At 42.2% G+C, this 16,681-nt stretch overlaps 1 protein-coding gene across 8 annotated transcripts in view; it reads left to right on the plus strand.

Annotated features, from left to right (window-relative positions):
- Positions 1–16,681, plus strand: part of ENTPD5 (ectonucleoside triphosphate diphosphohydrolase 5 (inactive)) — a 35,820-nt gene that overhangs the window by 8,496 nt on the left and 10,643 nt on the right. For 5 of the 8 annotated variants that reach the window (XM_025295222.3, XM_025295217.3, XM_025295227.3 and 2 more), the window contains 9 exons: positions 9,790–9,862; positions 11,428–11,710; positions 12,357–12,436; positions 14,384–14,527; positions 14,725–14,800; positions 15,065–15,100; positions 15,443–15,531; positions 15,839–15,918; positions 16,596–16,657. In XM_025295222.3, the coding sequence (XP_025151007.1) occupies positions 11,494–11,710; positions 12,357–12,436; positions 14,384–14,527; positions 14,725–14,800; positions 15,065–15,100; positions 15,443–15,531; positions 15,839–15,918; positions 16,596–16,657 (784 nt within the window). In that variant the 5' untranslated portion in view covers positions 9,790–9,862; positions 11,428–11,493. Of the gene's footprint in view, positions 1–8,067; positions 8,405–9,789; positions 9,863–11,427; positions 11,711–12,356; positions 12,437–14,383; positions 14,528–14,724; positions 14,801–15,064; positions 15,101–15,442; positions 15,532–15,838; positions 15,919–16,595; positions 16,658–16,681 lie in introns of those variants that run through there. The other 3 variants (XM_045162027.1, XM_045162028.1, XM_025295219.3) reach the window with 3 other exon arrangements.

A 16,681-nucleotide genomic window follows, 5' to 3' on the forward strand; every position in this document is an offset into this window, starting at 1 on the left:
ATAGAAAGAACTAATCTGTTCATAGGAAATAAGTTTATATTTGTTGGTAACTACCAGTGTGTGAATTCTAGTTCCTTTTTGGGAGAGTATTTGATCTTAGTGTTGGAGGGACTTTAAAAGAACTCTCATTCCACCAGCCTTCTGATCTGTGAATCCATTTGGACAATGTGATCAGATGTGGGTTGAGCCTTTGGGTCAAAATTCTCTCCCCATCTCATGAAACAGCGCATATTGTTGGGAAATTCTTCTTACTGTTCAGTCTCTCCCCTGCAGTTTCCATGCTCACAGGTCTTATTATAGCTCCTTGGCAATGATCTAACAAAAGTTGTTTTTTTAAGAAACCTTCTTTTATCTAGTTAATATTTTAAAAATGCTGGTTATAAAATTTTTCTGTGGTTTTCAAATCTATGCTAGTGGTCAGTCTTAACCTTTTCTACCAAATATCTCTAGAGTACCTAAGTATTAATAACTAATGTTACCATTGTGTTAGGATTTTTTTCTCTGTATAAGTTGCTATTCTGTTAGTATAATTATTTTCACTCTTTATTTTCCTTGATTCAGTATTTAATTTTTATTATTCAGTTATTAACTGATGTCTGCAATCTGAAATGTAGATTTCAGATTTTCTTCCTACTTGTTTCTAAAATGATCTGACTTTTATTTGAAGTATTTAAATTTGTTTTCACTCCTAGGAACAAGCAGGACATTGTTTGAGTTGTAGTTTTTCTGACTTTAATTCTTTTCCTTAAGTAAAATATTGGAACTGTAACATAAATGGATGGCTTAAACTAGTGGGATATGATATTTTCAGAGCAGTTAAAAGTCCATGACATTTTTAATTTTCAAGGGTTCATATCATTGGAATAACATAGTTTCTAAAGCAAGAAGTACGTAAGTTGTGTTAATAGAAATACATATAAACTGTTAAAAAAAAGCTGAACACAAAATATTATACAGATACTGGTTATAATTGGAAGTAGCCAGTCTCCAAGATGGCCTCCACTGATCCTCACCTCCAGTATTTATACATTTGTGTAGTTCCTTGCACACTGTATCAGCATTGGTCTGTATGACCAATGAAATACAGGGAAGTGATAGTTTATGACTTGCAGGGTCATAAAAAGTATTGCTGCCTTTGCATTGCCCTCTCTTGGATTGCCCACTCTGGAGGAAGCCAGCCACCATATTATGAAGACATTTAAAGCCCTATGGAGAGTCCACATGGGAAGCAACTGAGGTGTTTTTCTAACAGCCAAAAAATCAGCTTGTCAGCCACCGAGGTGGGTCCTCAGCCTTAGCCAAACCTTCAGATGACTGCAGTCCCAGCGTGCATCTTGACTACAGTATCATGAGAGACCCTGAGCCAGAACTGTCTAATTACATCACTTCCAAATTCCTGAACTACGGAAACTATGAAATAATAAATGTCTGTTGTCATTCTAAGCAACTAAGTTTTGGAGTTGTTTGTTGTGCAGCAATAGATAACTAAGGGACAGTATTCTAAAATACTTACTGTTTTATATGTAGAAGAGAATCTGGACAATGTAAACAGCGCTTACTATCATCTGTGCCAGGTGGCTTCAGTCATGTTTGACTCTGCAATCCCGTGGACAGCAGGCCACCAGGCTCCTCTGTCCGTGGGATTCTCTAGGCAAGAATACTGGCGTGGGTTGCCATTTCCTTCTCCAGGGGATGATCTTCTTGACCCAGGGGTCGAACCCATGCCTCTTAGGTCTCCTGCATTGACAGGCAGGTTCTTTACCACTAGCACCGCCTTATAACATTTTTAACAATTGAATGTGTTTGGTTAAAGAAGTTCAGTTTAGCTATCGGACTTACAGATTCAGAAAAAGAAAATGATAGTTTCTTCTAACACAAATTGAAGGTATTCATTAATCATTATATTCCCTCTTAAATAAAATATTCATTTACTTAGGAAAGTATTCTCCCTTTTTATGTCACTTTGTAGTTTATTACTATGTCACTTTTTTTTTTATTTTTTAATTAGAGGATGATTGCTTTACCAATGTTGTGTCGGTTTCTTCCATACAACAGCTTAAGTCAGTTTTATATATATATATATTCCCTCCCTCTTGAACTGCCCTCTCCCCTCCCCTCCCATCCCTCTCAGTCATCACAGAGAGCCCAGCTGGGCTCCCTGTATATATAGCAGCTTCCCACTAGTTAATCTGGTTTAGACATTGGAGTGTTTATGTGTCAGTGCTACCTATTGTTATTTCTGATTGAACACCTTCTTGGACACCCTTCTAGGTGCTTGGGTTATATCAAAACAAAACAAACAAAAAAAGATTTCTGCTCTTAAGGAGTTTATATCAGAGAAACACAGGTAGCAAGCATAGTAAATAAGCCATCTAGTGTGTTAGAATTGATGAGTGGTATGGAGAAAAAAAGTAAATCAGTGTAAGGAGGATTGAGAAAGGAAGTAGGAAAGGAAGTAGAAAGGAAGTAGGGGACACACACGAGGGAGGTGGTTATAGTAGTTGAGATAGATGTCTGTAAGGAAACAGCATCTGAACAATAAGTTGATCAAGTGAATGTTTGGGAAAAGATGGTTCCAGAGAGTGGGGACAGCTAGAGCAAGGCCCTAAGGCAGGAGCATGTGTGATATTTAAGCACAGAGGTCAGTGTGGGTGGCGCGAGTGAGATGAAAACCCTTAGTAGTGAGGTCAGAGGTAATGAGGTGGGAGGCACAGCAGGTGGATCCATGAATCCTGTTTGGACCTTGCTACTCTGAGGGATATGGGAAGTGATTGCTGGACTTTGCAATAGAAAGGTGTGTTAGACTCTAGGGGAGTGAGGGTAAAAGCAGCGATCAAATACAAGAATGTTAGAATAAATCGCATGAAAGATGATGGTGGCTTGGGCCAAGACAGTGGTGGTGGAAGTGGTCAGAAACAGTTAGATTCTGGAAATGTAATAAAGGTGGAGCAGCCGGACACAGATCAGAAATTCTTGGTCATACAGAGGAAGGAGACCAAGCTGCTGTGAGACTCTCACATCCTGGTGCCAGTCTGACTTCCGGCTAGTCTCTGACCATCCTTCTCGGCCCCGTGCTCTTCCCCACCGGACAGCCGCCTTTCCCTGGTGCCATATCAGCTGACCCTTCTGTGACCTAGCAGGCAACGCTGGGCTCTAGAATTAGACCATCTGAGTTTGATTTTGGGTTCTCTTAACTGCTGCGTGGTCTTAAATTACTTAAGCCTCAGTTTTCTTATTTCTATAATGGGGATGTTAATTACAAAATCTGCCTCACAGAGTGGTATTGTGAGATTAAATGAGATAACCCATGTGAAATACTTCACATAGTGCTTGGCGGATGTTAAGATCTCAATAAACGGTAGCTGTGATCACCTCAGATTGTTTTCCTTTGGTTAGTCTTTCCTCTGCATTAAATGCTAACCTCCCTGTAATCTCTTCCATTCTAACCTATTCTTTGTTTTCATTTTGTTTCTCAGCCTTTGACAAGAAGTTCTTGAGGAAATTTAAAAATGAAATCAAACTATCCATAATTTCCTTGCTGTTTTCATCTTTCTATAGTCCCTCTGTTCTTTGTCCACATGTCTCTCTTATTTATGTAGTTACTTCTGTTCACTTTTTGTAATCTGTTCAAATGTCATCTCATGATGCCTTTCCTAATCCTCTAGGTAGATTTAGTCATCTGTGCATTGGGCTCCTTTACCATTTTAATTATTCATTTAAAAAGATGTGGTTATTAGATAAGTGAGTGGAACCTACCAAGGCTCCCCACCCTGATTCTTACATGTAACTGCCAGATTCATATTTGTGACACTCCCTTGCTCAGAATTTTCAGTGGCTTCACATCGCCTGCAAAGTCAAGTGTGAATTCCTTAGCTGAGCATTTGGTGTATTCTACTATCTGATCTCAGTTTGCCTTTCCAATTTTGTTTTCTACAACAATTTGGTCTATTTACTGTCCCTTGGGGTTCCTCCATCTTCTCTCCATCCAGGTCTTGATTCATATTTTTTTTTTTTCCTGAAAAGCACTCCTCCCATGTCCTAATTCCCCTCTTCATTACCCTTCTCAGAAGCTTCCCCTTTCACAAAGCTTTCTCTGACCATTCCAGCTCAAAATAATCTCTCCCTGCTTTGAAATCTCAGAGCATAGAACTGTGCTGCTTGTCACATTTTAACTTCACAAAGGTAATTAAATTAAATTTTTCCTGTTTACTGTAGTCTCCTAAAGGGCAGATCTAAGATGATTCATCTTTGCAGGCTGTACTTATAAGTAGCATTAGGCAACTGATCATTTCTGAAATGGCTGAATGAATACATATGTGAATAAATAGACTTCCTAGAACAGCGCTCCTGTGGGCTGCTTTGGAGGGAATAAAGTTGGGGATGTGATACATAGCCATAGTAAGACACTGGGAAAAGTGGTACTCCCTGCCTCAGTGCTCCTGTCTGCAGATACCATCAGCTCAATTGTCCCAGGTCCATTCAGAATGTATTTACTGAAGTCTGACATGTTCCAGGCTCTGTAGTTGGCTTTAGGAGTACAAAAGCTATTTCTTTCTTTCCCTTATACACCTTTCAAATAGCAAGATGTTCTGGGGCTGTGGCCCTTGGCCCTTGGTATTAGATCTGTAAGTCCTAAGTTATATTCTCAAATGAGGCATTGCTCACTGTGCTGAGATCTGTCCCAGACTTACGCAGTTAGACCCACTTTGGTTTTATTTTGCCTAACTTACATTCTAGGTGTTTGGGCTAATTCATTCCCATCAGCTTATTGTTTAAAAATTTCATTCAGTTACATTTTAAGTTCGCTTTATGTTCAATTTTTACTTTGTTAAAGTCAACTTTGCTGTGGAACTCAGAAGAATTGGCAGTGGGAGCTTTTACATTTCAGTGTTTTCAGACTTTTTGGTAGACCTTCCTAATCACCTCTCTCATTCCATTATTTTACACTGTTGGGAAATACATTAGTCAATAGTGATATTTGCTTAAGGAGGGAATAGAAAGACATTAATAGCAGTCAGGTGTCACCAGGGAACTGTTTAAGGAAAACAAGTCCACTCGTTTGGAAATCTGATTTGATACCTCCAGAACAATTCTTTTTCACACTTGTCCTCTATTCTGTTACACCTCTCCATTCCAGCCATACTGAACTTGTAGTAGTTGGAAGTTCTCAGAATTCTCCTGTGTTACTTCCATGGTAATTCCTGCCTCTGATTCAGGACCGAGCTTATACCTCTCATCCCTTAAAAAGCTTCCCACTCCCTTCCCACTCCCATCCTCCTTCTGTGATGAGTTACTGTCCCTTATATCCACTCCTGCCATATGCACAGAACTATAACTGTGCATCGGAGAAGGCGATGGCACCCCACTCCAGTACTCTTGCCTGGAAAACCCCATGGATGGAGGAGCCTGGTAGGCTGCAGTCCATGGGGTCGCAAAGAGTTGGACACGACTGAGCGACTTCCCTTTCATTTTTCACTTTCATGCATTGGAGAAGGAAATGGCAACCCACTCCAGTGTTCTTGCCTGGAGAATCCCAGGGACGGGGAAGCCTGGTGGGCTGCCGTCTATGGGGTCGTGCAGAGTTGGACAGGACTGAAGACTTGGCATACCTGTGCATAGTTCTGTCAGAGAACTTGCCACGGTAGAGTACAGGTATTGGTTTATCTGTCTGTTTCTTCTAGTAAGCTGAAATCGTCCCCAGGAGCTGGGTCTGTATTTGAATTGTCTTTTGTATCTAGACTTAAATTGAAGAAAGTGGAGGAAACCACTAGACCATTCAGGTATGACCTAAATCAAATCCCTTATGATTATACAGTGGAAGTGAGAAATAGATTTAAGGGACTAGATCTGATAGAGTGCCTGATGAACTATGGACAGAGGTTCATGACATTGTACAGGAGACAGGGATCAAGACCATCCCCATGGAAAAGAAGTGCAAAAAAGCAAAATGGCTGTCTGAGGAGGCCTTAAAAATAGCTGTGAAAAGAAGAGAAGCGAAAAGCAAAGGAGGAAAGGAAAGATATACCCATTTGAATGCAGAGTTCCAAAGAATAGCAAGAAGAGATAAGAAGGCCTTCCTCAGCAATCAATGCAAAGAAATAGAGGCAAACAATAGAATAGGAAAGACTAGAGATCTCTTCAAGAAAATTAGGGATACCAAGGGAACATTTCATGCAAAGATGGGCTCGATAAAGGACAGAAATGGTATGGACCTAACAGCAGCAGAAGATATTAAGAAGAGGTGGCAAGAATACACAGAAGAACTGTACAAAAAAGATCTTCACCACCCAGATAATCATGATGGTGTGATCACTGACCTAGAGCCAGACATCCTGGAATGTGAAGTCAAGTGGGCCTTAGGAAGCATCACTATGAACAAAGCTAGTGGAGGTGATGGAATTCCAGTTGAGCTATTTCAAATCCTAAAATATAATGCTGTGAAAGTGCTGCACTCAATATGCCAGCAAATTTGGAAAACTCAGCAGTGGCCATAGGACTATAAGAGGTCAGTTTTCATTCCAATCCCAAAGAAAGGCAATGCCAAAGAATGCTCAAACTACCGCACAGTTGCACTCATCTCACCCTCTAGTAAAGTAATGCTCAAAATTCTCCAAGCCAGGCTTCAGCAATACATGAACCATGAACTTCCAGATAGCCAAGCTGGTTTAAAAAAAGGCAGGGGAACCAGAGATCAAATTGCCAACATTTGCTGGATCATCAAAAAAGCAAGAGAGTTCCAGAAAAACATCTATTTCTGCTTTATTGACTACGCCAAAGCCTTTGACTGTGTGGATCACAATAAACTGTGGAAAATTCTGAAGGAGATGGGAATACCAGACTACCTGACCTGCCTCTTGGGAAACCTGTATGCAGGTCAGGAAGCAATGGTTAGAACTGGACATGGAACAACAGACTGCTTCCAAATAGGAAAAGGAGTACATCGAGGCTGTATATTGTCACCCTGCTTATTTAACTTATATGCAGAGTACATCATGAGAAACGCTGGGCTGGATGAAGCACAGGCTGGAATCAAGATTGCTGGGAGAAATATCAATAACCTCAGATATGCAGATGATACCACCCTTATGGCAGAAAGTGAAGAAGAACTAAAGAACCTCTTGATGAAAGTGAAAGAGAGTGAAAAAGTTGGCTTAAAGCTCAACATTCAGAAAACTAAGATCATGGTATCCAGTCCTGTCACTTCATGGCAAATAGATGGGGAAACAGTGGCTGACTTTATTTTTCTGGGCTCCCAAATCACTGCAGATGGTGATTGCGGCCATGAAATTAAAAGACGCTTACTCCTTGGAAGGAAAGTTATGACCAACCTAGACAGCATATTAAAAAGCAGAGACATTACTTTGCCAACAAAGGTCCGTCTAGTCAAGGCTATGGTTTTTCCTGTGGTCATGTATGGATGTGAGAGGTGGACTATAAAGAAAGCTGAGTGCCGAAGAATTGATGCTTCTGAACTGTGGTGTTGGAGAAGACTCTTGAGAGTCCCTTGGACTGCAAGGAGATCCAACCAGCCAATTCTAAAGGAGATCGGTCCTGGGTGTTCATTGGAAGGACTGATGTTGAAGCTGAAACTCCAATACTTTGGCCACCTGATGCGAAGAGCTGACTCACTTGAAAAGTTCCTGATGTTGGGAAAGATTGAAGGCAGGAGGAGAAGGGGACGACAGAGGATGAGATGGTTGGATGGCATCACCGACTCAATGGCCGTGAGTTTGAGTAAACTCCGGGAGTTGGTGATGGACAGGGAGGCCTGGCGTGCTGCGGTTCATGAGGTCGCAAGAGTTGGACATGATGAGCTACTGAACTGAACTTTGTATCTAGAAGCTAGCACAGTGTCTGGTATATATTAGACACTCAGTGATGCTTATAAATTGGACAATCCAATGCTAGTCTCCTAAGTTCATCGCAGAGATGGAAGCTTTTGAGGAGTGTTATTCACTTCTCTACTATTGGGCTAATGTTGTAAAAACATGAATTAGTAGGGGATAGGTAATATTCTTATAAGGCTACATATTTTGTAAATGTAACATAACTAAATAATGTTGTAAAAACATTAATTTTGATCTCCTGTGTAAAAACAACACAGAATTCAGTTCCTTGGCAACTTAAGCCCTATAAGCAGTAATTCTGCCAGTTGGCACTTAACTATCATAAAAGTAGATGAATCAGATGATAATGTATACTCAGAATAAAGGTGGATAAGGGAGGAATGAAGAATAAAGAAGGGAGTGAGTTAGCAAAATGCCACATGGTTGCAAACTAGCACAAAGGTGAAAATGATTCAAATGAAACTAGCTAGAGTCAAAAAGGCTGAAACAGGGGCAAAGAGCAAAAGGCAATCAACAGTGACAGCAAGGAATCACAGGGACTGGGCAGACACGAGCAGGTGCGTACCCAGTGTGGGGGGCCCAGGTCCTGTGGGGTTGTGGTCTCTGAAGCTCTGGGGGACATGGAAGAAGGGAATCCAGAGCGTGATGCTCCAGGGAGGCTGAGCTGAGGGGGACTGGTGTTTACTACAGAGACAAAGATGCACTGAAAAGACCTTCGAAGGACATGGGCATAGTGACTGACCCTAGCTGGCACCAAAGTCTCAAAAGAATTGAAGAGAGGGCTTTGTTGGGGGTGAATAAGGAGATAGCAAGAGAGGTTGAGAAGACTAATTCTGAAGGAGTGAATTTAAATACACTGATGTATTCTTTCCAGTCTACATACATTATTTTGAGTAGCATATAAAACTTGTTACATAATTGACACATTTGGAGAAACCATCCATCCTGGAAGTTTGGAATCATGATTTTCCAGTGGGTGGATAATGAATCTCCTTTAGGAAAGAAGTCACTTGTTATATATTCTTATTAAATGGATGAGATCCAGTCTTTGAATCACTGGATCACTATTCATCCCTTCAGAGAATATATTCAACACCTACTATGTGGCAGTATCGTTCCAGGGCCAGGAACACATCCGTGAACAGACGAAATTATCTGCCCATGTATGGCTCATGAAGGGCAGGGGGAATCAGGAGCAGGGAGTACGAGAAACAACCCCAGAAGCAGTGAATTAAATAGGGTGTCAGAAGACGAGGAGTGCTGCAGAGAAAAATAAACAGGGAAGGAAGGTATTGATAGAAGATGCATGCGACCAGGTGGGTTGCGATTTTAAATACAGTAGACAAGGAAGGACTCTCTGAGAAGGTGACACCTGAGCAGAGACTGGCAGTGAGTGAGCAAGCCTGGTAGGCTGGTGTCATGTGAAATAGGGTGCCTTTCTATGTGCTCTAAGCCATTTGTTGTAAGCCTTTCTAATGCCATCCTTAAGAGTAGCTAATCTTAAAGAAAAGTGAGGTTGCAAGTGGTGTTAGAAGGTAAATGTTGAGAGCAGATGGTGCAGTTTGTGTGTTCATCCTTGGCTTTCTCTAAAATCTGTTTCCTTCTACACTGAGCACCTGGTATGACGCTGCAGTTTTCACTTTGTGAAAAGGGATACCTGCTATGCATTTTTTCCCCCTTAATTTCTTTTGGAAGAAAAAGGTTTGCTTAATGGAAATAGAAGCTGGAGAGTTGTTTGTTTTTTCCCAGAAACCACAATAATAGAAAAAAATATGAGTGAGCCCTGAAGAAGCTGCTGTGCAGTCAGTCACAGCAGTGGAAGCGGGCTGGTGTCTGGAGAGCCCCTAAATACACTTCCAGAGAGTGTGGAATGTGGTCTGGGCTCTGGACAAGGCCACAATCTGTTAACACTCAGAATCTGAAAGGTTGTTTTTGTCTTCAGTTCTTCTGATTGATCTACATGACCAGCCTGGCTGCTGCAAAGGAAGAACCCACCAAAGGGAGTGACTGAAGACGTAAGTATGAATCTGGCCCGGCAGCTGACCTGTTGGAGCGGTTTCCTTTGAGATTCTAGAGACGAGTTTCCTTTGAGATTCTAAGTTTTGCTTTCCTTAGCCAATAGCTTTCATTCTTCACTGCAGGATAGAAGTTCAGTCTTGAAGAGTGTTCAAACTGGTAATTCTCACTCTGTCTTTGAGGTACTTCAGAACAACTCCAGCTACTTCAAATAGCTTTATTCCAAATGCAGTTAACTTGAATTTGCTTTATTTTCTGTGGTATGTTACCTAGGCGGGGAGAGAGACGTTTTGATAGAACGCATCCTGGCAGATCAACAAATGTGAGGATGATATACGGTCCTCATCTATGCTCCAAGCATACTGAGTGTTCTATTGCAATTAGAGGACTGGGGAATGAGGACTTTGGAGTTTGATCTTGTTTAACTAGTGACCATGACTTAGATAAGGAGAAGTTCAGAGGTGAAAGGTGAATCAGAAGACCCAGAACTGTTTTGAGCAAAGTACATAAGAGGCAACTAAGGAAGCCTGAAATGCTGGAGGATATAGATGTGACCTTCCTCAGTGATACCAGGGGAAAATGCACCCTATGCAGGAGACACTTTTCCATGTAACCTTTACTCTAGTTTTTCTGCATCATTTGTATCTAAAATCCAAAGTAGATAATGCTGAGCACTTATAAGTTTTTTGCATTTGTTACAAGCACATTAAGAAATACAGGCAGTAACTTGCCATAATGCACCACTTTATGACTCAGCAGGTCGTTGAGCCTCTCTGTCTTTATTTGCCCTTCTGCTTTTAAGTGCTTATGGAGATAACGTAGCCTGAAACCTGTGAAGCATGTTTTAAAAACCATAATGGTCTATTTAAAGTGTTTTTGAATTAAGTTGATTTATTTCCTTAAAATGTGGTTGAATGTGCAAGCCACTGGCAATATTGGTCACAGGTGGCCTGATTTTTAAAGGCTGTGAACACCCCAATGCCAGGGACTTTGTAACTTTTTTGTAACTTTATAACTTTAATTCAGAAATTGAAGCTTCTATTTATGAATCAAAAAGAAGAAAGAGGGAATTCTTTGGCGGTCCACTGGCTAAGACTCCACACTTCCACTGCAGGGGACACCTGGTTGGAGAACTAAGATCCTGCAAGGCACATGATCTAAAGACAAAATTGTCAAAATGGAAAGAAAAAAATAAGATGTAACATTAGGAGCGGGGTGACAGAGAGAGCCTTTGAGTATGTGTGATCCACCCTACTATTAAAAGCAGGGCAAGGGATGCAGGTTTGATCCCTGGTTGAGGAACTAAGATTTTTTGTGGCCAAAAAATAGAGGGAAAAAGAAAGAGCATGGGGAAATATATTTTAAATCCCAGTTTCCTCTTTCAACCAGATACCCTTCAGAAAAGGTGCTCAGAGCCTCTGTCACCCTAGTCTAGCTTGTTACGCAGGTATTTAGGGAAGGACCAGCTTGGGGAAAGGGGTGGGATTTCTGTAGTGGGTGTTTCATCTTTTACAAGTGTAAACAAAGAGGCCAGTTGGTCCAACCTTGCATGTCTTTGTCCCAGAAGCCACTGCAGGTGTGTTAGCAGCTCTGCTTCTGTAACAAAAGACGCACTACATCTCGGAAGAGAATGGCCCTTTCCCAAGGAGCGGCCTTCTTCATGCTGGTAGCGTCCTGTGTTTGCAGCACTGTCTTCCACAGAGAGCAGCAGACTTGGTTTGAGGGCGTCTTCCTGTCTTCCATGTGCCCTGTCAACGTCAGCGCCGGCACCTTGTATGGAATTATGTTTGATGCAGGGAGCACTGGGACGCGAATTCACGTTTACACCTTTGTGCAGAAAATACCAGGTGAGTGCAGCTGGGGCCCTCACCAGCATCTTGAAACCCACACTTGAGCATCTCCTCCTCCTAGAAACAGATGTGCTGAGAGTGTGTGATGCCAGCTACAGAATTTTACAGTCTCTAAATGTCTTTCTTCAGAGAAAACTTTGGACTATAACTGAACACATATGGTTTAACTTGGCGTAAAATTCAAAGCAATCAGGACTGCCTGTAGTCTGAATCCATGTGTCTAAGAAGTGTAGTTATAATTTGTTTTTACTTTTCTCCAAAGGTGAATTAATACTCCAGGGTTCAGAATATTGAGAGTGGTCTTGAGAAGACGACCACTACCACCCTTGGAAAAGGGAATGAGGGGACCCTGGAGATTAATGTTTTCTGAATATTCAGTCTTCTCAAGTTAGACACAGAGTCTAGGGAAAGGAGTAGAAGCGAGGTGCCCACCAGAGAAATGGCAGAGGGACCCTCGGTAATTACTTTTCATCCTCTCTCCCCCTACCCAGTACTCCTTCAAGCCTCCTACAATTCCTCTCAGGTGGGATGACTTGGAATCGCTGGGGGAAATAGGTTAATATGATACAGAGCCCAGGATCAGGAAGAGTCTGACTTTTGATAATCGGCCATCTCTCTTCTATTTTGCTCATGGACAACATAGGACAGCTTCCAGTTCTGGAAGGGGAAATTTTTGATTCTGTGAAGCCAGGACTTTCTGCTTTTGTAGATCAACCTAAGCAGGTGAGTTTTTTACAATAGATGTTTAGATTCTCAAATGCCTTGATAACTTGACCACACCACTGCTGTTAAATATTTTATGCTGTTCTCTGCTGATATTGAGGTCATGTGTGAGATCAGTTTTCTGTCCTCAGCTAATCTCCTGGATAACAGTAATTGTATACCCTGGGTTCACCAGGGCTTAGGGGGAAGGAGGTGTGAAAATAGCTTGTCACCACGCTGGGAGAGCACCTCTTTCAGGAGATTGTGCTATTTGTATTGACTGTTTAAGATTTTGATTTGAAGCCATCAACTGTGTTAATTAATGTAGATGCAGAAAATGGTTGTGAAGTTCTATAAAGTAGAAGGTATACACATGGCAATTGAGGTGAAGTCCATTTCTGTCCTTATACAGCGTAGAACCATGGTTATGTTCTAGAAACTGGGCAAAACCCATGACAAAAAGTCTTCAGTAATAGAAGATGAATGTAGAGTTCTGTCATAGCTGTATTTCACATGTGAGCTCTCAGAGCATACAACACCCCATGTGTCAGGGGCCACACTGGCATAAAATAGAGTAAGGCAGAATGTTGAACTTTGGTGCATATATTAAAGATATTGTTCAGTGTCACGAGTGCAATCATTAACCGGAGGAAAACCTGATGTTAAAAATGGCTTGAACTTGAAGAACCAAGAGGATGTTTATTTTCTCAGCTTGCCGCTATGAAATGGCAAATGTGCTATAGAAAATTAGGAGCTGTTGAAAACAATTGCATTGTTATAAACTGATTTGACATTTAGAGAGTAAAATTGTGCTGTGGTTATAATGTTTAAGAGGCAGTATGTTGTCAGAACAGACGCTTACTCAGAAAAACAATGGATTTAAAATACTGGATTCTAACTTATCGTAATTTGAACACATGTACCATGCATGTTGGTGCTGGTAATGCAAAAGTGAACCTGGTGTGTCCTGTCCTGCCAGAACTCGTAAAGGGTGCAGCATAACGACAGCTGCAGCTAGCATTCGTGCGGCAGCTCTGCACAGTCTGCCTCTTTTTTTTTTTAATAAAACTGTTCTAACTAACTTATTTATTTTACTGTTTTTGGCTGCGCTAGGTCTTGTGGTGGCACGCAGGTTTTCTCTAGTTGCAGCGAGCGGGGGGCTGCACTCGAGATGCAGACTTGCCATTGCAGTGGCTTCTCTTGTTGCAGAGCACAGGCTCCAGAGCGTGTGGGCTTCCGTAGTTATGGCGCATGGGCTTTGCCCCACAGCAGGTGGGGTCTTCCCGGACCAGGGATCAGACCCATGTCCCCTGCATTGACAGGAGGATTCTTAACCATTGGACCAGCAGGGAAGCCCAGTCTGCCTCATCTAATGCACACAGCAGTTTTATGTGATGGTATCTGCATCTCACAGCTGAGGACACCAACCCCAGGGGGACCGCAGGGCTAGCAAGTGAGCCATCTAACTCCAAACCTTGTTTCTTTCACTATACCAACTTTCTGGCCTGACGCTATTTTTAAAAAATGTTTTCATTAATGAATGAATATGAAATTCTTTAATATCAGATACCATTTTTCTTCTCTTTCTTGGCTATGCTGTGCTGCTTGCAGAATCTCAGTTCCCTGACTGGGGATGGAAATTGGGCCACAGCGGTGAGAGTGCCAAATCCTAACCAGTTGGCCGTCAGGAAACTGCCCGCCCCCGTGTAGCTAATTTTTATATGAGACACAAAAGAACAATTAACCACTCTATAAAAGAATCATTTTTATTAGGACTTAATCAAAATGAAATGGCTTCTCCTCCTTCAAAGAAGCCCGCTTCTCGGGGTCTCTGCTCTTCAGAGCAGAAAAGGCTGATGGGAGCCCTCGGCCCCCTCGCTCCTGGTACTGTCCCAGAGCATGCCAAGGGCGCAGACACGCTCCACTAAACGCACGGTTCACTGGATTCGTGAATCGTCTCTTTTAAAGGGCGCTGAGACTGTTCAAGAACTCTTAGAGGTGGCCCAAGACTCAATCCCTCCAAGTCACTGGAAGAGAACGCCAGTGGTGCTGAAGGCAACAGCGGGGCTGCGCTTGCTGCCAGAAGAGAAGGCCGAGGCGCTGCTCTTTGAGGTACATTGTTTTGTCTGTTTGCTTGTTTTTACAAAAAACCAATGATGACTTACCTAGTTTCTTAGGGAAAAGGGATGAGTTCTGTTAAAATTTTATCTGGGGAAAATGAAGAGTGTGGCTTTCTCAGTATTATAGGATATGTTCGGAATCTGTTCTATTGCCTTAGGAAATCTAGATTTCTTTCCTCCTTTTGCTAGGTAAAAGAGATCTTCAAGAAATCACCTTTCCTGGTACCAGATGACAGTGTTAGCATCATGGATGGATCCTATGAAGGTGGGCAAGGTGTTGATGTATGGTGGGGGAGAGGGCCAGGGTTAATAAATATCCGATTAAAGGCACTGGGGAGACGGGTAGGGGTGCTGAAGAAAAAGGAACAAATAAGCAAGGAGGAAGGGTATAGCGGGAAATGGAAAGATGGGGAGCAGGAAATGTGTGTTTTAGATACGAAATTTAGAGATAAAAGAACAAAGGTGGGGCCCAGGAAGAGGGGAAAAAAAATGCTCTGGATGTAATCTTTGTCTTTCTTTCCTTTTTTAGGCATATTAGCTTGGGTTACTGTGAATTTTCTGACAGGTAACACATTCTCACATTTATCTAAGAACTTAACTGGGTTTCACACATGGTCAGGGAGCAAAATACCAATACCTTTTTTCTTCATATTGTTCTTTAGTTTTAAAAAAAAAGGAGGATGGGGAGGAAAGACAGGAAGTTAATGTTTATTACCTGCCTTCAGGACCTCAGCTGCAGCAAGAGTCCTTCTTGGTTAGCCTTTGCTTGCAGCCTTAGGCGCTGGGGAGCATGGAGTGTTTACAGAATGCCTTCAGTATATGCCAGGAGTAGGAGAGAAATTGTAGACAGGGGAGTGTTGGGCTGTCTAGGAAGCACAAGATGCTCAGAGCTGACTGTCATTCACAGGTCAGCTGCACGGCCACAACCAGGAGACTGTGGGGACCCTGGACCTGGGAGGGGCCTCCACCCAAATCACGTTCCTGCCTCAGTTCGAGGTGAGTCAGATACATACGAGGGTCTGGTTACCAACCCACTTGGCAGACATTTCATGGTGCTAAGAAAGGGCCCCCTTTCAGACAGCGGCTCCACCATGAGCAGGCCGAGTAGGGTCAATTAATGACTGACTGAACTTGCTCTCACTGTTCAGAGTCCCTTTGATTCCTCAAGTCTTGTGAGATGAGCAGTGTAATCTGTCTTCTTTGTCTCTGATTTTGGAGGGAAGGAGAGGGAGGGGATACTGAGGATAACATCTTCAGACAACTGTGGATCCTGAATAGTCTTTTTGCTTTTTCTGTTTTGCAGAAAACCCTGGAACAAACCCCTAGGGACTACCTCACTTCCTTTGAGATGTTTAACAGCACTTATAAGCTCTATACACATAGGTGAGGGAGAGGGACATGGAGCAGTAATATTTTGCATTGTATGATTCTCCTAACTTTTCAAAGCATTTTCACATTTTGTTACACCTGACCAGCCTTACAAAATCTTTGCCAGTCCCCAAAGGCCTGTTAACTGAAACCCGAGCCACTTACCAAAGCCTGGGGGACCCAAGATTCTCTATTCTTGCCCTAAAAACATGTAATAATAATAAAATAAAAAGTAATATAAGATTTTAAAAAATAATGTAAAAGAGTAAAAAAGATAAGTAATATAAGTCAAGTTTTCTCTAGAGACAGAACACTCAGAGAAGGTTCAGCCAAAGCTCTGTGTCAGCTTCTTTTATACTGACCTCAGATGCTCAAGATCCAGCCTAGAATTTGATCACAGTTGGGCTAGAAGCTAGGATAATGAGAGCTTCTCTGCGGATGTTCCCAGGGCGGAGCCCTAGGCAGTGTCACCACCTCTGGCCTTTAAATCATGGAAAGTTCTTACTGCACAGCCTTGGTCTGAACTGTGCAGGAATTACTGCGTGTTGTCTGCATGAGATGAATAGGTCACGGAGAACAAGTTTTTCCTCCCTCCAACGGGAGACGGAGAAACCATATTACTTTTGGAAGAAGGAGCTTTAAGCTGGAGAATTCAGGACCGGCATGAAATTAGTCAATCCTGTATTTTACAGTTACTTGGGATTTGGATTGAAAGCTGCAAGACTAGCAACCCTGGGAGCCCTGGAGACGGCAGGTTTGTCTGGGTGCCTTGCTGGTC

This window comes from Bubalus bubalis, chromosome 11 (genome assembly GCF_019923935.1).
Source record: "Bubalus bubalis isolate 160015118507 breed Murrah chromosome 11, NDDB_SH_1, whole genome shotgun sequence".
NCBI classification, from domain to species: Eukaryota; Metazoa; Chordata; class Mammalia; order Artiodactyla; family Bovidae; genus Bubalus; species Bubalus bubalis.